General features: G+C 44.8%; 1 protein-coding gene across 1 annotated transcript in view; it reads left to right on the forward strand.

Moving 5' to 3' along the window:
* The first annotated feature begins 471 nt into the window (after positions 1 to 471).
* srd5a1 (steroid-5-alpha-reductase, alpha polypeptide 1 (3-oxo-5 alpha-steroid delta 4-dehydrogenase alpha 1)) overlaps positions 472 to 26610 on the forward strand; it is a 39020-nt gene continuing 12881 nt past the window's right edge. Inside the window, exons 1-2 of the mRNA XM_068050631.1 lie at positions 472 to 894; positions 23425 to 23591. Of these exons, the coding sequence (XP_067906732.1) occupies positions 569 to 894; positions 23425 to 23591 (493 nt within the window). The 5' untranslated portion in view covers positions 472 to 568. The remainder of the gene's footprint in view (positions 895 to 23424; positions 23592 to 26610) is intronic.

A 26610-nucleotide genomic window follows, 5' to 3' on the forward strand; every position in this document is an offset into this window, starting at 1 on the left:
AATTTTGCTTTATAATACTCCTGTGAAGCCTTTGGGATGTTTTATTACATTAAAGACGCTATATCAATATAAGTTGTTATATATATTTGTCAATTAGTTATTTCATTATTGACTTCCCATGATAATTTAATTTATTTGTAACTACTCTCAAAAATACTAAATACTCCAACGTACCCCTCAGCATGCTAAATGAAACACATATTTTATTCCTATTTCCCTACTTTCTGCAGTAAGAAAAAGGAAGTTCTGCTGATAAATACTTGTGATTACCAAATGAGATGACTCCACTGTCAGGGTGGTGTTCGCTGCTCTGCTGTAATTCGCCTCTTTGCTTCTCGCTGCCCTGTAATTCGCTGAATCTGAATCGCAGTCAAATTAAGAGCGTCACAGAGGCTCTCAAAACAACACCTTTGTTGAATGGTTGATGTGAAAGTCAATCACAAGCTCCCCACCCCTTCAATAAACTAGAGTCATAATCGCCCTTTTGCTCCGGACAGGCAGTTTTAATATTACTGGATTGATAGTGACCACCCCTGTAGATAAAGGAAGACTTTATTAACCCTTCATTATGTTCTTGTTTTTTTTGCAGTTTACGTCTTGGTTCGTTTTGGGTGTCGATAGTGAAAGCGAGTTGCTATTGGAATGGTTATCCTGGCTCATGTTCCTCATCGGAGGCTGTATTTTCATAGTTCTGCGGTTCTTTGATCTACCGTATGGGAGATACGCTTGCAGGAAGTTCGGGTTTCCAGTCAATGTGAAGCTAGCTTGGTTTATCCAGGAAATCCCGTCCCTGGCTGTGCCATTCTATCTAGTGTTTTTCAGCAGTGATATTAGACCTTTGCAGCTTCCCAACCAGCTCCTCCTTGGCATGTTCATCTGCCACTACATCCACAGGTAAGAGCCGCATGTTTCATAACTAAACTACATCAATGAGAATGGGCAGGACAAAAAAATCTTGGATTTTGCAGTCAACAATTTAGTTATCTCCATGGTGGCGATTTCATTTCCCCCCATGTTACTTTGATTCTGGCACTGTTCAGGGGATCTTCGGTGTCCAATAACAATGATGTAGGCTAAGCGGCCAGTCACATTGAGTTTCACAACTGATTATCCATCACCTGTTAATCATTTACAGACAATGAAATAAAGATTGGGAAATACACATGGGATTAAAGTAGAAGCTGAAATATCAAAAGCCAATTTAAAAAAATTAAAAATCTGGAATTTTTTATCATAATGGAGAAATTTGACATTTCACAAATATAGAACTAGTTTTTCAGGGCCAGTGAGGTTGTTCAGTAATTATGAACTTTGTATGCTGCTAGAAACCTAGTTACAGCTCATTCAACAACATGTAACTTTTTCAAGGATTTTTGCAGCAAGACTAATAGTGTAAAAGTGAAAGTTCATATCAATTCAAGTGATTTTCAGAAGATTTCCATTCATGAGAACTTCAACACCGCAGTCTGTGTAGGAGCAGGAAATCACCAACAGCAACTTCTGGATTTTGACATTTAACTGTGCTTGTGTGGTCACCAAAACTTGCCCTCAGTATCACCATTGTAATGATGGCGTGTGTTGATGGGTTCACTGTTATTACACCAGCAAAATCCGAGGCATTAATAATATTGTATTAATAATAATAATGGCATAGCGACCCGTTGGCCCAGATATTGCTGGAAAAATAATGGTGAGTTTAATACTCACGCAATTAATGTGTTAAAAATACAGTAATTCATGGTCAGGAAGAAATAACCCATGAGTTGCGAATCACCGTCAATTGGTAGATGATTTTCAGTGCTCCGCTGCTAGCCTCACACAAAGGGTAGCTCGATATCATTTTGCCCATGAGTGTCAAGAAATTGCTGGATTTGCGCTGTAAATGCAAATTAATCGCGCCACACATATTTAGATCTACTATGTCACATTGTAAGTACCCTATTAATGATGTGATTTATGTTCCTGCAATGCTACTTAACCTTGGAGTTCCAGAAAGGGAACAATTGAAACTGGAGTCTCACTCCTGCAGATTTGTTCTGATATGTTTTTAAATTTTAATCTTTTAAATTTTTTTTACTTTTCCTTTCTGTCTCACTTCTCTGTCTATTCAGTCTTTCTTTCCCTCCCTTTATTTCTCTTTCTGTATCTAATTTCACACTAATTGGATAATTATCTGGTGAGTGGAACTAGGTGAGTTGCTCTTCCAGAGAGTAAGAACGGACGTGATGGGCTCGATGGCCTCCTGTGCTGTAGCCATTCTATGATTCTATGATAATTCACAATATTTCCTTCTCTACCATTTTCTCTGTTTCTTTCTCTACCATTCAATTTCATTGTTAAAGGCAATAGTCCATTGGACCCAATGTTCACAAAGGTCCCAGTTACCACATTGACCTTGTCATGCCATAATTAATTTGCATTTCCAGCAAAAATATGATCTCAAGAGTGAGGGTAAAAGTGCAATTCACAGTGCTCACCAGAAGATGCACCACTCCAGCAATTTTGGAGCCACTAGAAAGAGGAAGTGTCTAATGTCATTAATTCTGCCACTCCGTATTCTCCTGGTACCTTTGCACCGCTCCATTGTTAACTTTGTCAAAAGCAATTGGGAGGTTATTATCATAGCTCTGCCCTATTACGACAAATATAGTTGTCACTTAACAGTAAAATATATAGTTTCAACATTTCCCCAGAAGAAAGAAATTAATGCGGAAATCACAGGTTTCAACCTGAAATGGCACCATAAATGGCATAATTTCCGCAGCTGAAATCATCAGCGAGTCTGTAATTACTTAGAAACATAGAAAAAATTATGGCACTGAAGGCCAATTGTCTGTGCTAGCCAAAAAAGAGTTACTCAGCCTAATCCCACCTTCCAGCTCTTGGTCTGTAGCAGGTTGTAGTACCTCAAGTGCATGTCCAACTATTTTTTTCAATGTGATGAGGGTTTCTGCCTGTGCCACCATTTCAGGCAGTGAGTTCCAGACTCTCAACACTCTGTGGGTGAAAAGATTACTTCTCAACTCCCCTCGAATCCTTCACCAATTACTTTAAATCTATTCCCCCTGGTTATTGACCTCTTTGCTAACGAAAATAAGTCCTTCCAATCCACTCTGTCTAGGCCCCTCCTAATTTTATACATCAAATAAATCTCCCCTCAACCTCCTCTGTTGCAAAGAAAACAGCCTATCCAGTCTTTCCACATGGCTAAAATTCTTAATTCCTGGCAACACCCATGTAAATCTCATCTGTACCCTTTCTAGTGTGATCACAGCTTTCCTGTAATGTGGTGACCAGAAATGTATACAATATTCGCGCTGCGGCTTAACTAGTGTTCCACAAATTTCTAGCATAACCTCCCTGCTCCTCTACTCTGTGCTTCAGCCAAAAAAGGCAAGTATCCCATATGCCTCCTTAACCACCTTATCTATCTGTCCTGCTACCTTCAGGGATCTGTGAACATTTTTTGTTATTCGTTCATGAGATGTGGGCATCGCTGGCTAGGACAGCATTTATTGCTCATCTCTAATTGCCCTTGAGAAGGTGGTGGTGAGCTGTCTTCTTGAACCACTGCAGTCCTTGGGATGTAGGTACACCGATAGTGATGTTAGGAAGGGACTTCCAGGCTTTTGACCCAGAGACAGAGAGGGAACCAGGATATAGTTCCAAGTCAGGATGGTGTGTGGTTTGGAGGGGAACTTTCAGGTAGTGGTGTTCCCATGCATCTGCTGCCCTTGTCCTTCTAGGTGGTTGAGGTCGCAGGTTTGGAAGGTGCTGTCGATGGAGTCTTGGTGAATTGCTGCAGTGCATCTTATAGATTGGTGGTGATGGCAATGAATGTTGAAGGTGGTGGATGGGGTGCCTGTCAAGTGGGCTGCTTTGTCCTGGATGGTGTTGAGCTTCTTGAGTGTTGTTGGAGCTGCACCCATCCAGGCATGTGGAGAGTATTCCATTGCACTCTTGACTTGGACCTTGTAGATGGTGGACAGGCATTGGGAAGTCAGGAGGTGAGTTACTCGCTGCAGAATTCCCAGCTTCTGACCTGTTTTGTAGCCACAGCATTTATGTGGCTGATCCAGTTTAATTTCTGGTCAATGGTAACCCCCAGGATGTCGATTGTGGGGATTCAGCGAAGGTAATGCCATTGACCATCAAGGAGAGATGGTTAGATGCTCTCTTGTTTGAGATGGTCATTGCCTGGCACTTAGGTGGCAAGTAACATTCATGCCACACATCAGCCCAAGCCTGAATGTTATCCAGGTCTTGCTGCATTGGTTGCTTCAGTATCTGAGGAGTCGTGAATGGTGCTGAACATTGTGCAATCAACAGTGAAGACCCCCACCTCTGACCTTATGATGGAGGGAAGATCATTGATGAAGCAGCTGAAGATGATTGGGCCTAGGACACTACCCTGAGGAACTCCTGCATCGATGTTCTGGGCCTGAGATGATTGCCCTCCAACAACCCGACCACCTTCCTTTGTGCTAGGTATGACTCCAACCAGCAGAGCGTTTTCCCCTGATTTCCATTGACTTCAGTTTTGCTAGGGCTCCTTGATGTCACACTCAGTCAAATGCTGCCTTGATGTCAAGGGCCGTCACTTTCACCTCACCTCTTGAGTTCAGTTATTTTGTCCATGTTTGGACCAAGGTTGTAATGCGGTCAGGAGCTGAGTGGCCCTGGCAGAACCCAAACTGAGCGAGCGTGAGCAGGTTATTGCTGAGCAAGTGCTGCTTGATAGCACTGTCGACTTTGCTGATGATCAAGAGTAGACTGATAAGGCAGTAATTGGTTGGGTTGGATTTGCCCTGCTTTTTGCAGACAGGCCATACCTGGGCAATTTTCCACATTGCCGGGTAGATGCCAGTGTTGTAGCTGTACTGGAACTGCTTGGCTAAGGGCGTGGCTAGTTTTGGAGCACAAGTCTTCAGCACTGTTGCCGGAATGTTGTCACGGCCCATGGCCTTTGCAGTATCCAGTGCCTTCAGCCTTCCTTTGATACCATGTGGAGTGAATTGGATTGGCTGAAGACTGGCATCTGTGATGCTGGGGACCTCAGGAGAAGGCTAAGATGGATCATCCACTCGGCACTTCTGGCTGAGGATGGATGCAAATGCTTGAGCCTGGTCTTTACTGGTATTTACATATCTATTCGCCAGAGCTGGCGGGCAGCCATAAAGACAGGGCTAAATTGTGGCGAGTCGAAGAGACTTAGTAGTTGGCAGGAAAAAAGACAGAGGCGCAAGGGGAGAGCCAACTGTGCAACAGCCCCGACAAACAAATTTCTCTGCAGCACCTGTGGAAGAGCCTGTCACTCCAGAATTGGCCTTTATAGCCACTCCAGGCGCTGCTTCACAAACCACTGACCACCTCCAGGCGCGTATCCATTGTCTCTCGAGACAAGGAGGCCCAAAAGAAAGAAAGAAACATATCTACAGTATTTACATGGCTCCTCCAGTTAAGTTTCTGGTCAATAGTAACCCCCAGGATGTTGATCAAATGGATGTCAATGTCAGTTTTGATAAATGTGGGGTAAAACACATAGGAACAGGTAACAGTAAACATGTGTAATATGAAATAATGGTACTCCAAATTTGATAAATGCCCAATCTCTCCAGAATTCACCAGGCACAAAACCAGTAAATTGCAGAGAGGGCTGACCTGCCGAAACTGGTTTTCAAACAAAGCAAAGTAACAAAAGTAACTCAAACCTTAACATGAAAATAGTCAATTTTAAAATATGCTTTTAGGAATAGTGGGACTGCACTAAATGTAGCACCACCAACATGCAAGAGGTGCCTACCCAAAGGACTGGCACTATTAAAGTGTCAAGGAAGGTGAATCTACACAAACTTGTTCTCAAAAGCAATTAAAATGACAAAAATCAGAACTAATTTGCAGTAAGCTGGTCAAAATCCAGGCAAGGCCAACTGTACAAGGATGGAATCAAGTGCTGGTCTGTACTAGGTGATATCAGTAGAAATGGTTTGGCCTACCCAAATAGATTTTCAGATGAAAATAACTAAAATAAATTAAATTGAAGTGGTACTATCAGGAGAGATTAAAACCAAAATTTAATGTGGTGTCCACAATGGTATCAAGTGAAGTGCTGGAAGTCATAGGGTAAATCCTTGTCTTCAAGGCCTGGGCAGTAATATGGAAGAACAGATCATCCGCATGGAGTAGAACCCAGCCAATTTTCTCTCCATTTAAATTAATATTCTGTAAGATTACTGCCCAAGCAGTGAAGATAAAAATTTATCCTTATATGTTGGTGTTCAAGGTCCATCTGGGATAACACAGCAAAGTCAAATTCTGTGCAAGCTGTAAAGGAAAACAATTTGGGAGTGATCATTTATTATGCACTGAAAACAGGATAGGATAGATATTAATGAGGCAAATCAGGTACAGGAAGACATTGGATTAGAAGTTCGAACAAGTTGCAGTGACATATCAGTGGAGAGGGTGTTTCTGGAGTATGGCATACATTTTTGATCAACCTATCTCAAAAATAATATAGATGCTTTAGGAATGGTTCAGAGACTAATTGGCCTTGGGGACCAAGTGTTACGACCTCAGTGAGACCATCAACGTTTAAAATACAAGATATGAATCTCCAGACCAAGTTAAAGAATTGCACAAGAAGACTTTATATTTTAAGACTTTTACTATAACAAGTAAACTAAAAGAAATCCCCTTGAACTAACTAGTACTTTGTAAGTAGCTGATACCTCAAATTACAAAGAAGGGTATTTTCTTATGAAAATATTTGAAAACCTCACACCACACTTGCTCAGTCCTCTTTGATGATAAAATCTTTGCAGTTAAAAGCCCCAAATTCCTCCCAGTTGCAATGGGTTGGATCGCCCAGACCGCTTTAAACTCAATGTCCTCTTTACTCACATCTCCAAGCACTTTCGATCTGGACATCCGTGAATAAGGCGCTGTCTGGTAATCCTGTTAGGCTTTTACTTCTCTGCAAACTACAACTTTCAAAACAGGTTTGAGTCTTTGCCACCTTCGCTGTATCAGGCTTCCGAGAGCAGCTTCTCTCTCTCTCTCTCTCTCTCTTTCTCTTCCACCCCCCCTCTCTCAGGGCTGTCACTGCCTGTTGTCTTCCTTTCGTACAGCCTCCTCTGAGGCTTCCGCTGCTGGTCATCTTCCTTACAGCCTGTCTGGCTTCAGAAATCTGTTAAATTTATCTGGAACCAAGCATCAATAGCTGCTTATTCTTTTACAAGAGGCAAAATCCAGAAGTCTAGTTTCAGCCGAGCCACCTGGGCCTTCCATTGTTCCCAGGTGTTAACAGCTGCCTGGTACATTTCCATCTTCAGAATCCAAGGTACGGGAGGGTGAAATCTATTGTTTTTCTAGTGTTAGCCCTGCAGTCTTTTTTTTTTATATGAAGTCTTTGATCCGTGTTCTCTACTGTCCTGGTAACCAAGATTTCTGTCATATCATTAAGCAGAGTGGATGTGAGGTCACCTGACTTCTTGGACTCAATCTTAAAATTTTGAAAATCAGGGTTTTTAAAAACATAATCATGTTACAAAGTCCAGCATTCATAACACTAAGTTGTAAAGAAAATGTTTGTGTTTAAACATATCTTTGCAGGATCAAAGAGGCAAAAATGAAACAAGTCTTCAAAAATAACAAACATACTGATGAGGTGGAAATCATTACCTTGGATAGCTGTCTGTATGTCTTTCTCTCTCTCTCTTAAGTTTATAGGTGCAAGCACAGTCTAAAAATTAGATTGCACTTGTTATTCAGGTGCAGGAGTTGTGATTCACAACCTGTCCATACCCATTCAGATCCAGGTGAGCAACATTCAAACTTAGTGTAGCCTCATCTCGTACTCACCACACCACCAACCTCTCACTCTGCTCAATGCACCACACATCCATCACTCACCAGCAGCACTCCTTGGCGCTCAAGACTCACGTCCAACATTCACATACCTGCACCTCACCCACACACGCCTTCCAATACTGCATCATGCCCACCTGTTGCTGGCTTCAGCTATACAGCACATCACCCAAGCACAATGCCACACAAGCACTGAGTCTCATCAGAATGATTATACCATTTGCCCAAGCGGCTCCTGTGCTGCTGCTTTTTGCTCAAGCTGCCTAGAGCCACTGTGCTCTGCATTGGGGCCTGGCAGTGTTGTTTGCAGACCATGTGGTGCAGGCAGGCTACTCTTAAAGGCTCACTCACTATTAAAGGGAGGGTGCACACCTGAGCTAAAGGCTGCTGGAAAGTCAACTTGGAAGATTCCAGGAACCACAATGGTACAGCACAAAAGGAAGAATTCTCCCACATTGTAAGAATCAGGGGCCATAACTCTGATCTCCATAGACACCATTTTGTTTCTTCAGTGAGGCTGACACATGGTGTCCTCAGGTGCCACTCACAGGTGAATGAGGTGAACCAAGTGGGCAAGAGTCCCTCATGCACAAGCCTAAGAAGGAAGTAGGAGTTTGTCACTGGGGAGGTTAATGCCTGGAATCTGCCCCACAGTACAAGGCAGCAGTGCCAGTAAAAGTACAATAACCTCACAAATGGTCATGAGTGAATGCATCCTCACATTACATTTTGTACTCACCTCACCACCAACCTCTCACTCTGCTCAATGCAGCACTCCCTGGCACTCAGGACTCACATCCAACATTCACATACTGCACCTCACCCACACAAGCCTTCCAGTGCTGCCAGCATCATGCCCACCTGTTGCTGCCCCCAGCTATTCAGCTATGGTAGGCATATCACCCAAGCACAATGCCAGACTATCACTGAGTCCACCCTCTTCCTTGCAGGAACAAGTAGCACAACAACAGGGAGACCCAGAGATGGAGGGCTCCAAGACTTCATAACCTGAGCCCCCTGAAGTAAATGGTGCATGAGATCATGGCCCTGGAGGTGACACAGTCTGTGGCATCTGGCACCACAGAGGCTGTCCAGGAGGATGTTAAGTGACTGCCTTGTACCCCTTCTGAACTCATTCTTGCCCTCATTCTGAGATGTCATCAAGTGGAAGCGTCAGATGGTATGACCACGGAACCCCTGCTTTCCACCCCACTAACCCTTCCATCACACCAACCCTCCCCTTCTGCTCATATGCTTTCAGATAAGACCAGACACCTGGACAGCCTCAGTAGAGCCAGGGGACTCAGATGAGGACTTCAGTGAAGTGGCAAACAGTAGAACACTGATGAGCATGCACACCAAGATGCTTGGGCATTGGCAGGTCTGCTTCCTGTCACTGCCTAGGAGCATGAAGGAGTCCGTCTCCAACATGGCAGTGGGCATCATGCACAGCTTGGAGCCTTTCCTTTCCAGCATGGAAGTGGTGGCCAACTTCATGGCAGCACAAGCCATAATGGAGTGTCAGCAAGCATGGATCTCATGGTTGGTTCTGATGAAGGGTCATTCACCTGAAAGATTAATACTCTTTCACTCTCCCAGACCTGCTTTCTGTTTTTATTTCATGAGATCCATGCAGGCTCAGACTGCTGCCATCATGGCTGCAGATCTCCGTGCTCAAAGGAGCATGCAGGCTCTGGCAGCAGTCCAGCAATCTGTGCTCAAACAGATTACTTGGATTGTTGAAATGCAATCCTAGGAGAGTGTCAGTGGCACTGTCGAGCACAATCCTGCTGCTCTCTCTCATGATGACAGCATTTGTCTTCCCTCTAATGCGACTCCATCGCTGTCCTTGTTATTGCCTGTCAGCCAGCCATCCCAGACTGCTATCACGCATGCTGAGGTGGTGCAGTCTGAAGCTGGGCTTTCAAGGTCCAGAGCAGCACTAGAGTGGCCTGCAAGACCATTTGCAGTCTCCCCCAAGTCAAGATCAGCAGCTTTAGACCAGCCATGCTGAGCCATTGGGGTAGTACAGTGTAGGAGTATTAGGACAGGCAAAGGCACGGCAAGACATGCAATGAGGGAATGCACGAGGGTGGATAGTGGTAGTGGCACCATCAAGCACGATTCTGCTGCCCTCTCTCACAATGACAGCATTTGTCCTCCCACCACTGCCACTCCACCACTGTCCTTGTTGTGCCTGTTAGCCCAGAGACTGCTACCACCCATGCTGAGCCATTGGGGTAGTACAGAACTTTAGCTTCTCATAGACAGATACAGCACTGAAACAGGCCCTTCGGCCCACCGAGTCTGTGCCGACCAACAACCACTCATTTATACTAATCCTACATTAATCCCATTCTCCCTACCACATCCCCACCATTCTCCTACCACCTACCTACATTAGGGGCAATTTACAATGGCCAATTTACCTATCAACCTGCAAATCTTTGGCTGTGGGAGGTAACCAGAGCACCCAGCGGAAACCCACGTGGTCACAGGAAGAACTTGCAAACTCCACACAGGCAGTACCCAGAACTGAACCCGGGTCGCTGGAGCTGTGATGCTGCAGTGCTAACCACTGCACCACTGTGCTGCCCTGTACAGTGTAGGAGCATTAGGACAGGCAAAGGCACCACAAGACATGCAATGAGGGAATGTACAAGGGTGGATAGTTCACTGTTGTTTATATAATTGGATGTGTTGTTCTGTGAAGATATTTCGTGAAGGTTTTGGATGTTGGCTTTTAATGTTCAGTGTTAGCCAAGGCAATGTAATGTGGAGTGTGTAATGGATGTGACAGTGGTGAATGGTGGCTCCATGTTGGAATGGGGGAAATGTTGAAGTAGAACCCCTCAGTTTGCCATGGGCCATGTAGGAAGCGGCCAGCTGCACATCATGCCCCCGGGAAGCAGTGATAGGCCTCTCTGACACTGTTTGAGGCGGTGCTACATGAACCTATTTCTAGCCCATGGTATCTCTATCTCTCAGATGTAACTAGCATTGACCTTTATGGCCAACAAAATGCTGGTGAGACAATTAGTTGACTTCAAAATTAAGCATTTAAAAAATTTAAATAACATTAAATGGGAAAAAAAGACTTTCGAGCTGAGTTTAAGGGCCTTACTTGGCAGGAGTAGTGCCACAACAATTGTGGTGAAACACTTACTCCATCATTCCCCCTCCTGATCTGCCTGCAAGTGGTTTCATTGGGTCTTTACCGAGGCAGTGCAGAAGCTTGCATGTTTCGGGTGGGAACCTTCTTATCATGTGCTAATCAGGGGCCAATGACATACGTAGACTCCAATGCAATTTGAAGGTACCAATATGAAGAGCATGTATTGTTTATGAGCAGTCTAACCAGCTGTCTTTAAAAGGATACCTGCAGGCCATTCAGAAAGAGGTAAGGACAAGTTTAATATAGATTTATGTAGGCTCAGGAGGAACATCACATAAATTTTCTACCCTGCTGTCTCTCCGCACCATTCCCCCATGACTGCCACACCATCACTCAATTCACTATGCCCAATTCTGCTCTACAGAGGAGCTGTTAGAATTATTGTCTCTTCTGCACACCCCCAGTCCTCTTGGGGACTGTCAAGCTGCCAATGAATGCTGGCATTCACGGTGCTCACAGTTTATTAGTCATAGAGAAATGAGACCCAGTCTTCAAAACAGCTCTAGCTTCTCTGCCGAGACTTTGATCGATAGTAAAAGCCCTCTCGTTTAGATTTTAGATTTAGAGATACAGCACTGAAACAGGCCCTTCAGCCCACCGAGTCTGTGCCGACCATTAACCACCCATTTATACTAATCCTACACGAATCCCATATTCCTACCACATCCTCACCTGCCCCTATCCTCCCGACCACCTACCTATACTAGGGACAATTTATAATGGCCAATTTACCTACCACCCTGCAAGTCTTTTGGCTGTGGGAGCAAACCGGAGCACCCGGAGGAAACCCACGCAGACACAGGGAGAACTTGCAAACTCCACACAGGCAGTACCCAGAATTGAACCCGGGTCGCTGGAGCTGTGAGGCTGCGGTGCTAACCATTGCGCCACTGTGCCGCCAGTAGGTTACAATAGGACAAAATCTACCCAACATTAAAAACACCACTCAGCCCTGCTCTTTTCGTGTCTCCCTCTCCTTTCCCCACCCTTGCCTTTGCCTCTGAGTCAGAAGATTGTGGGTTCAAGTGCCACTCCAAAGACTTGAGCACAAAATCTAGGTTGATACTTCATTGTTGCATGATTAGAGAGGCCATCTTTCTGATGAGTTGTTCAACCAAGGCCTGGTCTTCCCCCTCAGGTGAACATAAACGATCTCACGGCACCATTCAAAGAAGAGCAGGGGTGCTCTTCCCTGAGTCCTGGCCAACATTTATCCCTCACCCAACATCTAAAACAGATTATCTGATCATGATCTCATTACTATTTGTGGGATCTTGCTATGTGTGAATGGCTTATGCATTGCTGTACAATGCCACAGTGATTATTTTTTTTATTTAATTCCAAAATATACTTTATTCATAAAAATCTGTAAAAATTACATTGACAGTTTCAAACAGCACCAAAAAATACAAACATTGCAAGGGAGATCAGTTTCCTTCAATACAATCATGAGTTGCCTCACAATCCTTCCATTTCATTTGTCATGCCATTAGCATTTTTACATTTTACAGCAAATGAAAATTTTTCCGATACAGTTCGAGAGGTTTCCCATGGATCCAGCCCCTATGTTCAGCTTGGTGGGGGGACCTTACACTGTAGTCTTTCCCCATTGAGCCTTTGCTGCGGCTGCCCCAAGCTTTAGTGCGTCCCTCAGCACGTAGTCCTAGACCTTGGAATGTGCCAGTCTGCAACATTCGGTGGTGGACAACTCTTTGCGCTGGAAGACCATAGGGCGTCTTTCACCGAATTAATAGTCCTCCAGCAGCAGTTGATGTTTGTCTCGGTGTGCGTCCCTGGGAACAGCCCGTAGAGCACAGACTCCTGTGTTACAGAGCTGCTTGGGATGAACCTCGACAAAAACCACTGCATCTCTTTCCACACCTGCTTTGCAAAGACACATTCCAGGAGGAGGTGGGTAACCGTCTCTTCCCCACCACAGCCACCACGGGGGCATTGTGCGGAGGGGGCGAGACTTCGGGCGTACAGAAAGGATCTGACGGGGAGGGCCCTTCTCACCACCAGCCAAGCAACATCTTGGTGCTTGTTTGAAAGTTCTGGTGATGAGGCATTCTGCCAAATGACTTTGGCGGTCTGCTCGGGGAACCATCCGACAGGATCCCCCATCTCCTTTTCCCGGAGGGCCTTGAGGACATTCCATGCAGACCACTGCCTGATGGATCGGTGGTCAAAGGTGTTTTCCCGCAGAAACTGCTCCATGAAGGATAGGTGGTACGGCATGGTCCAACTGCATGGAGCGTTCCGCAGCAATGTGACCAGGCCCATCCTTCGCAACACTGGGGACAGATAGAACCTCAGCATGTAGTGACACTTGGAGTTTGTGTACTGGAGGTCTGCACACAGCTTGATGCAGCCGCACACGAAAGTGGTCATCAGGATGAGGGCCACGTTGGGTACATTTTTCCCGCCCTTGTCCAGAGATAATGCCACAGTGATTATACTTCAAACGTATTCCATTGCCTGTAAAGCATTCTACAAGTCCAGTCTTGTCATTCTCGCTTTCTCTTCCCTTTTTATGTGAGGGTAGCAGGAGTTTGATAGAATACTGCCACTGAGAGAACAATAGTAAATTAAATGCAAGCATTTATTGGATACAATCCATTACCTCAAAATCCAAGGCAGCTAAAAATGTGAGTATTAGATATCTGAGCCATTTTATCTGTTTTTGCTAATTTAGTGGGGTTTTCATTTGTAGCATGTGACCAGCCAACTATGGCCGGGAAATGGAGATGACATCAGCTGTTTTGTCATAGGGTTCCTTCACATTAGGCCATTAGAGATTGATGTCTATGATCAGATTAATCTGAATTGATGTATTACATTGGCCAAGATTTTATCCTGGCAATGGGGGTCTCGACGTCCAGAGAAAGCAACACCAAGAACCCAGTGTCGCCTCTTCTGTGGGAGGCCGGATGAATCTAGTGCCAACTTGGCTCTTTAAGTGGACAGCAGTGGGCTTTCCACAGGTTCAAGGATCCAAATGATGGAAGTCCCGCCCTCTGAGAGCTGCTGGCAAATCAGAGGCTGGCAGCTCTTTCACTGAGCAACGCTGCCATGAAGGCAGTAGCTGCTGCCAGTGGAGCACCTACCCAAGGTCCAGGAGCCGTCCAGGTAACAGGGCGGGCGGGGTCTTGCGGGCTGCAGGTCACGGGGGAGTGGGGGTATAGGGGGGTCGGTTGCACGGGGTGGCTCTTAGCAGGACCCCCGCCCCCTTCCTGATGCCGGGTCTCTCGTTCAGACACTAAGTGCCTTTTAACAAGGTACCACCACCTGGAGCCAGAAAGCAGCCAGCATTGTTTTTCGTGCCATGTGGCAGCAGGGCCACCTGACGCATGGCTAATTGCAGCAGCAATGGGATGAGTCCCCTAATTGGGCATTAATTGCCCAGTTAAAGGTCTTAGTTGGTGGCAGGGCGGGAAGGTCATTCACAGGCCTTAATTTTGGCAGCAGCACTATCCCAATTGAATTTTGCTCTCCCCGCCTCGAAATCCGCCACAGGGGAAAGCATAAAATTCCCCCCCATAACTTTCTGTGGCAGTCTTGTCAATGAATCCATTTTGAGAATGTGATGACTGTGCAGACTATATGAACACTATGTTAGAGGGAGTCAAGCTGAAAGATGCATCTTGGGAAAGAACTAATTTACATACAACAGGAAATGAACAGGCTGAAACATTCCATAAAATAGAAAAAGATGGAGGTAAACCTAAAACCTGAAACAAAAACTTACCTACAGATAAAACAAAATAGTTCACAATTTGTTTTGAAGGAAGCTCATAAACTGGGCTGTTTCTCTATTATAAAGGGGACATAGAGGCACTGGAGAGGTACAAAAATTTTTACAAGGATGATACCAGAATTGAGAGGTTATACCAATCAGGAAAGACTCAACAGGCTGAAGCTCTTTTCTCTGGAAAACAGAAGACTGAGGGTGACGTGATAGACATTTTTAACATTATGAAAATGTTTGATCGAGTTGATGTAGATTAACTGTTTTCATTTCTTGGGTGAGTCCAAAACTGGGGAACCATAAATGTAAGATAATCATTAATAAATCCATTAGGAATTCAGGAGAAACCTCTTTACCGAGGCTGTGGTTAAGATGTGGAACTTGCTACCACGAGGAGCAGTTAAAGTGAATAGCATGGATGCATTTAAGGGGAAACTAGATAAGTGTATGAGGAGAAAGAATAGGTTTTGCTGATAGGGTTAAATGAAGAGGGGTGGGAGGAGGCTCGAGTAAGGCATAAATACTTGGCATGGAGCAGTTGGACCAAATGTTTCTGTGTTATATGTTCTATGTAATTCTAAATTGACGCAAAGTGTGTGACAAAAATAGGTCAAGTATCATAGGCAGGAAGTATGTGTAAATTGAAGATTTTTAGCATATCATAGACCCATGTGATAGCAAGTTAATGGCCTCAAGATTAGCCTGCCTCATGACGGGTGGGCAGAGGTTGGGGGGTGGGGACAGAGGGTGGTGGTGGTCAGTGCTTAAAAATACAATCTGCAACTGCAACATGATTATTATAAGGCTGTCACCATTTTTATGATGGCAGTTAGCATGCCTTGGAGAGGCAGGACACTTTATATTTAAATTATGCACCCACAGTGCAATTGGCAGTGTGATTTAAATTTAATTGAAGAAACAGGGATTTATAAGGCTCAGGCAAGCTGGCTGCGAAATGGAGGCAGGAGCTGCAGGCTCCAGAAGGTAAGTGGTTTTAGAGGGAATGATGGTCCAAAGCGACCTGGAGGAGGGGATGGGGGAGGGGGTCCATCAAAATATCTTGAACAAGTGTAGAAAATAATTTAAAATGCTAATGTAATGCTGGCCTTTATATCTCGAGGACTAGAATACAAGGTGATCGACGTCATGCCTGAGCTATACAAAGCCCTAGTTAGACCATTAGGGACTTTCAAAAGGCTTTTGGATAGGTATATGGATAAAGGAGAATGATGGGGTATAGATTAAATTGTCCTTGACAGAGGACAAAGGATCGGCACAACATTGTGGGCCGAAGGGCCTGTTCTGTGCTGTATGTTCTATGTTCTATGTTCTATGTTCACACCTGGAGCACTATGAGCAGTTTTGGGCCCCAAACCTTAGGAAGGATATTTTGGCTTTGGTGGGAGTGCAGCACATTTTTACAAGAATGATACCTGAACTCCAAGGGTTAAAAATTACGAGGAGAGCTTGCACAAACTAGGATTGTATTTCCTGAAATTTAGAAGGTTGTGGGTGATTTAATCAAATTTTTCAAGATATTAAGGGGAACAGACAGGATGGATGGAAACAATTTCTGCCTGTCAGGGATTCTAGCACTTGGGGGGCATAGTCTAAAAATTAGAGCTATACCTTTCAGGAATAATAAGCAGTAACAGTTATACGCACAAAGGGTGGAAGAGGTTCAGAATCTTCTTCTGCAAACGGCAATTGATGCTGGATCGATTGTTCATTTTAAATCTGAGATTAAGGTTTTTTTTAGAGACGAATGAGTATGATTTAGCGGTGATTACTGAGACATGGTTGCAGGGAAATCCGGTTTGGGAATTTAACATCCAAGGGTACTCAGTATTTCGGAAGGATAGGCAGAAAGGAAAAGGAGGTGGTGTAGCTTTGTTAGTAAAGGAAGAGATCAGTACTGTAGTGAGAAATTATATAGGCACTGGAGATCAAGTTGCAGAATCAGTCTGGGTAGAAATAAAAAATAGCAAGGGAAAGAAGTTCCTGGTGGGAGTAATCTATAGGTCCCCAAACAGTAGTTCCGCAGTGGGGCACAGCATAAACCAGGAAATACTGGGGGCTTGTAAGAAAGTTACAGCAATAATCATGGGTGATTTTAATATGCGTATAGATTGGATTAATCAAATTGGCAAGGGTAGCCTCGAGGGAGAGTTCATTAAATGTATTAAAGATTATTTTTTGGAGCAATATGTTGTGGAACCAACCAAGGAGCAGGCAGTTTGGTATTATGTAATGAGTTGGGATTAATTAATGATCTCTTAGTTAAGGATCCTCTAGGGAAGAGTAATCATAGCATGCTAGAATTTCAGATTCAGTTTGAGGGCGAGAAACTGAAGTCGCACATTAGCGTTCTGCAGTTAAACAAAGGTAATTACATCAGCATGAGGACAGATTTGGCCCTAGTGGACTGGGCAGGAAGACTAAAAGGTAGGACAGTTGATGAGCAATGGCAGGTATTTAAGGAGATATTCAATTTCTCCCAACTGAAATATATTCCAGAGAGGAAGAAAGATTGTAAGAGGGGGAGAAAACATCCATGGCTAAGCAAGGATGTTGAGGATAACATAAAGACAAAAACTAAGGCATACCATATTGCAAAGGCCAGTGGCAAGCTGGAAGATTGGGAAACTTTTCAAGATCAACAAAGGGTTACTAAAAAAGCCATAAAAAGAGCAAAGGTAAATTATGAAAGAAAACTAGTGCAAAATATAAAAACGGATAGCAAAAGCTTCCATAAGTATATAAAAGGAAAGAGAGTAGCTAAAGTGAATGTTGGTCCCTTGCAGGATGTAACTGGGGAGTTAATAGTGGCGAACACAGAAATGGCGGAGACACTAGGCCTCAGTTTTCACGGTGGAGGACACTAGTACCATCCCAATAGTAACAGGTAATGCAGAAGGTATAGAAAGGGAGGAACTTAAAACAATCATCATCACTAGGGAAAAAGTACTGAGCACACTATTGGGATTGAAGGCATACAAGTCCCCAGGGCCTGATGGCCTACATTCTAGGGTCTGAAAGGAAGACAGCAGAGATAGTAGATCCTTTGGTTATGATATTTCAGAATTTCCTGGATGCGGGAAAGGTTCCAGTGGATTGGAAAAATGCTAATATAATGCCCTTATTCAAAAAGGGAGGGAGGCAGAAAGTAGGAAACTATAGACCAGTTAGTTTAACATCTGTCATTGAGAAATTGTTAGAATCCACTATTATGGAAGTAATAACAGGACATTTAGAAAGTCAAAACGCAGTCCATCAGAGTCAACATGGTTTTATGAAGGGTAAATCATGTTTGACTAAATTGCGAGAGTTCTTCGAAGATTAGATTAGAGATACAGCACTGAAACAGGCCCTTCGGCCCACCGAGTCTGTGCTGAACATCAACCACCCATTTATACTAATCCTACACTAATCCCATATTCCTACCAAACATCCCCACCTGTCCCTATATTTCCCTACCACCTACCTATACTAGTGACAATTTATAATGGCCAATTTACCTATCAACCTGCAAGTCTTTTGGCTTGTGGGAGGAAACCGGAGCACCCGGAGAAAACCCACGCAGACACAGGGAGAACTTGCAAACTCCACACAGGCAGTACCTGGAATCGAACCCGGGTCCCTGGAGCTGTGAGGCTGCGGTGCTAACCACTGCGCCACTGTGCCGCCCTCGTGTAACAAGTAAAGTGGATAGTGGGGATCCTGTAGATGTAGTATATCTGGACTTCCAGAAGGCATCTGATAAGGCACCACACAAAAGGTTAATACACAAGGTAAGATCACATGGGGTTAGGGGCAATTTATTAGCGTGGGTAGAGGATTGGCTAACCAACAGAAAACAGAGAGTCGGGATAAATGGGTCATAGAGAGATACAGCACCGAAACAGGCCCTTCGGCCACTGAGTCCATGCCGACTATCAACCACCCATTTATACTAATCCTCTATTAATCCCATATCCCTCTCACATCCCCACCTTCCCTCAATTCTCCTACTACCTACCGACACTAGAGGCAGTTTTTTTACAATGGCCAACTTGCCTATAAACTCGCAAGTCTTTGGCATGTGGGAGGAAACCAGAGCACCTGGAGGAAACCCACGCAGTCACAGGGAGAACTTGCAGACTCCGCACAGGCAGTACCCAGAACCGAACCCGGGTCGCTGGAGCTGTGAGGCTGCGGTGCTAACCACTGTGCCGTCCTTTTCTGGTTGGCAAGATGTAACTAATGGGGTGCCACGGGGTTTGGTCCTTGGGGCCCCAACTATTTACAATCTATATAAATGACTTTGATGCAGGGATAGAAGGTACTATAACCAAATTTGCAGATGACACTAAAATAGGTGGGATAGTAAGTTTCAATAAAGAAATAACCCGGGTTCGATTCTGGGTATTGCCTTTGCGGAGTTTGCAAGTTCTCCCTGTGACTGCGTGGGTTTTCGCCGGGTGCTCTGGTTTTCTCCCACAGCCAAAGACTTGCAGGTCGATAGGTAAATTGGCCATTATAAATTGCCCCTAGTATAGGTAGGTGGTAGAGGAATTGAGGGAAGGTGGAGATGTGGTAGGAATATGGGATTAATGTCTTCTTTGGCCTCCTTGTCTCAAGAGACAATGGGTAAGCGCCTGGAGGTGGTCAGTGGTTTGTGAAGCAGCGCCTGGAGTGGCTATAAAGGCCAATTCTAGAGTGACAGGCTCTTCCACAGGTGCTGCAGATAAAATTGGTTGTCGGGGCTGTTACACAGTTGGCTCTCTCCTTGCGCTTCTGTCTTTTTTCCTGCCAATTGCTAAGTCTCTTCGACTCGCCACGCTTTAGCCTCGCCTTAAAGGTTGCTCGCCAGCTCTGGCGATCGCTGGCAACTGACTCCCACGACTTGTGATCAATGTCACAGGACTTCATGTCGCGTTTGCAGACTTCTTTAAAGCGGAGACATGGACGGCCGGTGGGTCTGATACCAGTGACTAGCTCGCTGGACAATGTGTCTTTGGGGATCCTGCCATCTTCCATGCGGCTCACATGGCCAAGCCATCTCAGGCACCGCTGGCTTAATAGGGTGTATATGCTGGGGATGTTGGCCGCCTCGAGGACTTCTGTGTTGGAGATACGGTCCTGCCACCTGATGCCAAGGATTCTCCGGAGGCAGCAAAGATGGAATGAATGGAGACGTCGCTCTTGGCTAACGTACGTTGTCCAGGCCTCGTTGCCGTAGAGCAAGGTACTGAGGACACAGGCTTGATACACTCGGACTTTTGTGTTCTGTGTCAGTGCGCCATTTTCCCACACTCTCTTGGCCAGTCTGGACATAGCAGAGGAAGCCTTCCCCATGCGCTTGTTGAATTCTGCATTGAGAGACAGGTTACTGGTGATAGTTGAGCCTAGGTAGGTGAACTCTTGAACCACTTCCAGAGCGTGGTCGTTGATATTGATGGATGGAGCATTTCTGACGTCCTGTCCCATGATGTTAGTTTTCTTGAGGCTGATTGTTCGGCCAAATTCGTTGCAGGCAGCCGCAAACCTGTCGATGAGTCTCTGCAGACACTCTTCAGTGTGAGATGTTAATGCAACATCGTCAGCAAAGAGGAGTTCCCTGATGAGGACTTTCCGTACTTTGGTCTTCGCTCTTAGACGAGCAAGGTTGAACAACCTGCCACCTGATCTTGTGCGGAGGAAAATTCTTTCTTCTGAAGACTTGAACGCATGTGAGAGCAGCAGGGAGAAGAAGATCCCAAACAGTGTAGGTGCGAAAACACAGCCCTGTTTCACGCCACTCAGGATAGGAAAGGGGTCTGATGAGGCACCGCTATGCTGAATTGTGCCTTTCATATTGTCATGGAATGAGGTGATGATACTTAGTAGCTTTGGTGGGCATCCAACCTTTTCTAGTAGTCTGAAGAGACCACGTCTGCTGACGAGGTCAAAGGCTTTGGTGAGATCAATGAAAGCAATGTAGAGGGGCATCTGTTGTTCACGGCATTTCTCCTGTATCTGATGAAGGGAGAACAGCATGTCAATGGTGGATCTCTCTGCTCGAAAGCCACACTGTGCCTCAGGGTAAACACGCTCAGCCAGCTTCTGGAGCCAGTTTAAAGCGACTCGAGCGAAGACTTTCCCCTCTATGCTGAGCAGGGAGATTCCACAGTAGTTGTTGCAGTCATTGCCTTGTTCTTATAGAGGGTGATGATATTGGCGTCGCGCATGTCCTGTGATTAATGTAGGATTAGTATAAATGGGTGGTTGATGGTCGGCACAGACTTGGTGGGCCAAAGGGCCTGTTTCAGTGCTGTATCACTAAAGAAAGAAATAAAATAAGACACTTACAAATGGATATGTATAGGTTAGGTGAATGGGCCAAAATTTGGCAGATGGAGTTTAACATGGATAAGTGTGAGGTTATCCATTTTGGTCGGAAGAATAGAAAGGCAAATTATTATCTAAATGGAGAGAAAGTTCAGACTGCTTCGGTGCAGAGGGATCTGGGTGTCCTCGTGCATGAATTGCAAAATACCAGTATGCAGGTGCAGCAGGTAGTAAGGAAGGCAGGTGGCATTTTGGTATTTATTGCTAAAGGATTAGAGTATAAAAGTGGGGAAGTGTTGCTGCAACTGTACAAGGCATTAGTGAGACCGCACCTGGAGTATTGCATACAGTTTTGGTCCCCTTACTTGAGGAGGGACGTAGTTGCATTGGAGGCAGTTCACAGTAGGTGAGGGGTTTGTCTTATGAAGAGAGATTGAGCAGTTTAGGCCTTTACTCTCGAGAGTTTAGAAGAATGAGAGGAGATCTAATTGAGGTATATAAGATGATTAAGGAGATTGGCAAAGTAGACCTAGAGAAGATGTTTCCTCTGGTGGGGCGATCTAGAATGAGAGGTCATAGTTTTAGGATAAGGGGTGGCAGATTTAAAACAGAGATGAGGAGAAATTACTTCTCTCAAAGGGTCGTGAGTCTGTGGAATTCTCTACCCCAGAGTGCGGTGGATGCCGGGACATTGAGTAAATTTAAGGAGGATACGGACAGATTTTTAATTAGTAATAGGTTGAAAGGTTATGGAGAACGGGCAGGAAAGCCGAGTTGAGGCTGAGATGAGATCAGCCATGATCGTATTGAATGGCGGAGCAGGTTCGAGGGGCTAAATTGCCTACTCCTGCTCCTGCTCCTGGTTCTTATGTTGGCCAAAGGTATTAAGCGATATGGAGCAAAGGTGGATGTATGGGTTAGGTTGCAGATCAGCCATGATCTCATTGAATGACAGAACAGGCTTGAGGGGCTAAATGGCCTCCTGTTCCTATACTCCTATGACTTTATGGGTCAGGAAACTTCCAGCCCCTGCTCTGCCAATTGCAATCTTCCTCTAGCCCTGCTGCAATTGGCAAACCCCACCATCACCAAAGTCCAATCTGCAGCCTGCCCCGCATCCACTTCCCTCTGTCTTAATCTCCCTGTTTCACAACCTAATTTGCCTCCCAGCCTGAGGTATGGGCAATCCCCCTCTGCCGGGTACCCCATGTTTCCTCCCTGCCTCCTATAAATAGTGGGGCCAATCAGTGGAAGCTACATCTGTTTCTATTGCAGCTACAACCTTAGATATGTGGGGCTAAAAATTCACTCGGGCTGAAGCGCAATCAGCCAGCACCTGATTGAGGTGATGCAGGCAGCACACAAACTTAGTGTTGCCTGCCCATCACATGATTGCAGCATGCAGCCAAGCGCTAAATGCCGATGTAGGGGTGGAGATGGTGGGTGGGGTCCCTCGTGTAGCTGAACACACATTCAGCTGGTAGTGTTTAGGAGAGGATGCTAGTAGGACCTACAAGGTCCAAAATGGCAGGTCGATGAGTGACATCACGATCTGCCTATTCTACATGCTTTTGGCATGCACGTGGCACCATGTGCATTGGCACCCTTCCAAGCATGGTGATCTGCACAGACCACACCAGAAGTACACCTGGTTATTATGCAAAGAGGTCCCCTTCAGACCCCATACTGATATAGTTCCTGTTAAAGGTGAGAACCTCAAATTTCGCTCAGTTAACTTTATTCACAGAGATTCTTGCAGATGTATTTATGAGGTGCAGCACACTAGCAGTTCCATTGTCAGGATTCTGATGGAGCAGTGCGTGCATAAAAATATTTTTTTCACTTCACTACCAGATTGCCATTCCCTTGGTCAGGAATTTTACTACCAGCACAAAGCACAGTAAAAACAGGCATCCCTGCCCAGCACCCCTTCCTGCAGGGACAGACCTACTAACAGCCCATTTAATTTATGAGTTAAATTGCTTCAGGTTGTTCCTGTGTTTTTTGAACCCATTTGGTGAAAGTATGTATACAAATGGGTAAGAAGCAGGTGCATCCAAACATCTGCAAATGGCTTTATAGTTCAATAAAATTCATTTAAAATCTTTGCTTCAGGGATTTATTATAATACTTTTCAAGACCCAGTAGCCTACTGCTTTGTAAGAAAATGAACAAATTAGGAGGGCATCTGATAATAAGAGGAAACATGAGATATGAAAATGAAGAGCACTAAATGGGCAGTAGTAGATTATGAGAGCTTAGAAATGTTGTGGCAGACTACTTTCACATTTGAATTTTTTTTTGCAAAATCTGTTCGTTACAGGTCACTGATATACCCTTTTTTAATTAGAGGAGGAAAGGCAACACCCTTCATTTCTTTTGTATCCGCTTTCACATTTTGCTTATGTAATGGATATCTGCAAGCTAGATTCCTAAGCAAGTATGCTGTCTACGCCTCAGACTGGATAACTGATCCACGCTTCCTCACAGGTAATCTTAATTTGATGTAAAATTTTATTTTTGGGGAACAATGATTATGCAGTACTGTTAGGCTGCTAAACCTATTTGTTGTCAGATGTGTAACAACAGCAGGGCAACAACATGCCCAGGATATAATGCAGTCTTGGCAGATGCAAGTTCTAACTGGTAAAATCATCCAATAAGAGATGGTGCCTACATAATAGCTGCACAGCTAATCTGCAATAGCATGCCATCGAGACCCTATTTTTGCAGCATGCCCACACGAGGCTGGAAGAGGGACATCACTCATAAGGTTCTACAGAAAGACATAGGCAGAGTTAAAATTGGCCCAATTATCAGTTGGAAATCTAAAGACTTGTGTGTGTTTCTAGCATTGATCCTTCCACCTGCCCATGGGTTGCTATCTTGACCTGCTCTTCCAGCAGTCAAGAGGGACACATCCCGGAAAGCATCAGGGCCTTCTTTGAATCTGCAGATTGGGCTTTGATGATGTCGTTGGGGCTCGACTGTAATTTTAACAGTTGCCCTGCATGGGGAAGCCTTTATAGTTTCCTTGCTAGGACAGCCTGGTGGCAAGAGGAACTGGGTCCAGAGGTAGCCCAGAAAGGCAAGTGCATTTTAATTTTAATTTTGCTTTGTTCAGGAGGAGCATGAGGAAGGCTTGGGATATCTGGGCTTCCTGTCCTCTCCCCTGAGTGCACAGTCCTCAATCCTGATCACCCTCCCAACAACCTACGTGAGTCCATCCCAGGTCTCCTGCCGCCCAGCATCCTGCTCCTCCCCACCAGCCAACTACCACAACTCACTGGTTTTGGGTGGGAAGGTCTCCTGGACCTCATGCTACATTGTCTGACTCGTTGCCATCTGTCTCCACTCTGCACCCAATTAAAATGAGCCCTAAAATATCTTCTTGTACTGGTTTTTCACCCATTGCAATTTTCACAAATGAAAACAAAAATTTTATCTCTGATTCTCTTCCTGTAACATTTTCTTTGATTCTCTCCATTCTCTAATTCTTTTTCTGTCTCCCTGTCATACAATTTTTTGTTGTCATTGCTATATCATTTTGTTTGTCTCTGACTGTTTCCTCACTTTAATTCCATTCCTCCTTTTGTAAGTCTGTCCATCTCTGTCTCTTTAGGTCTCCCGTGCTATCTGTATGTTTTCATTTACATTTTTATGTTGAATTAGTGGCGTATATACTTGGTGCAAATTTTCAAAGCCAGTATTTTGTAAGAAGATAACAGCCTTTAAGTACCATGTGGCAGGTGGGTACTAAGTTTGGTTGGGGAGTAGCCTGGACTGGGCAGGGAAAGTGTGCCTGGGAGCTGTTATAACATCCACAATTGAGGGAGAAACTATAGACAGTGCTGGGGATGGGTGGGGTGTGGTGGAAGGCAGAGGGATTAAGGCCAGGAGCTTGAAAATGTATTTTGGTACCTTCCTCACACACCTCCTATGTTGGTATTGTATTGTTTTCCTCATCTCATCACCAACCATCCCAATACACACATTGGACCAATCAGAAAGATCAAAAGGCATGTGGTGACACTCACTACAGACACACAACCGCAAAGAAAATCACAAGGAACTATAGAAATTTACAGCACAGAAGGCGGTCGTTCAGCTCATTGTGTTTGCTCATTCCATAAATCTGTGACACAGTGGCGCAGTGGTTCGCACCGCAGCCTCACAGCTCCAGGGACCCGGGTTCGATTCCGGGTACTGCCTGTGTGGAGTTTGCAAGTTCTCCCTGTGTCTGCGTGGGTTTTCTCCGGGTGCTCCGGTTTCCTCCCACAAGCCAAAAGACTTGCAGGTTGACAGGTAAATTGGCCATTATAAATTGTCACTAGTATAGGTAGGTGGTAGGGAAATATAGGGACAGGTGGGGATGTTTGGTAGGAATATGGGATTAGTGTAGGATTAGTATAAATGGGTGGTTGATGTTCGGCACAGACTCGGTGGGCCGAAGGGCCTGTTTCAGTGCTGTATCTCTAATCTAAAATAAATATATATGTTCTCTCGCTGTTAATTAGATTTAAAATTTATTAGTGACTTTGCGGTCACAGTTAACGGTTTCTTCCATTGCGGTTACACAGATCCTTCTGAATCCAGCATACATTTTTAATAACCAAAATGTGTGGCTGTCACTATTTTATTGAATGACAGGGACTCGACATACTTGCTCTGTTGAGTATTTAGTTCAATAAGAGCATGGACACAAAGCATAATCCTGCGCCAGCAGTTTCCTCCCTTAATTGCATCTAAACTAATGTTGTATCATTTGGACTGGGCAGGAACTTAAAAGGTGTTTTGTAAGTGGTGGAATTTTGACAGTAGTGTTATTTACAACAATAGCAATTTGTATTTATATAGCACCTTTAAAATAATAAAATGTCCCAAGACACTTCACAGGAGCATTATGAAATAAGATGACACCAAGCCACATAAGGGAATATTAAGTCAGATGACCGAAAGCTGGGTCAAACTGGTAGGTTTAATGGAGTCACTTAAAGGAGGAGAAGAGAGAGAGAGGCGGAGAAGTGTAATGAGGGTATTCCCGAGCTTAAGGCCTAGGCAATGGTGGAGCAATTAAAATCAGGGATGCTGAAGAGGCCAGAATTAGATGAGTGCAGATATCTCAGAATGATGTGGGGCTGGAGGAGATTAGAGATAGGGATGAGCGAGGCCATGGAAGGATTTGAAAACGAGGATGAGAATTTTTATATCAAGATGTTGCTTGATTGGGAACCAATGTAGGTCAGTGAGCACAGGGGTGAGAGATGAACGGGACTTGGTGCTAGTTAGGACACAGGCAGCAGAGCTTTGGATGACCTCAAGTTTGCAGAGGGTAGAATGTGCGTCAGAATAGTCAAGTCTAGAGGCATGAATGAGGATTTCAGCAGCAGATGGCCTGAGGCAGGGACGAAGTCAAGCGATGTTACGAAGGTGGAAATAGATGGTCTTAATAATAGCACAAATATGTGGTCCGAAGCTCATCTTGGGGCCAAATATGACACCGAGGTTG

Source organism: Heterodontus francisci, chromosome 2 (genome assembly GCF_036365525.1).
Source record: "Heterodontus francisci isolate sHetFra1 chromosome 2, sHetFra1.hap1, whole genome shotgun sequence".
Classification (NCBI taxonomy): domain Eukaryota; kingdom Metazoa; phylum Chordata; class Chondrichthyes; order Heterodontiformes; family Heterodontidae; genus Heterodontus; species Heterodontus francisci.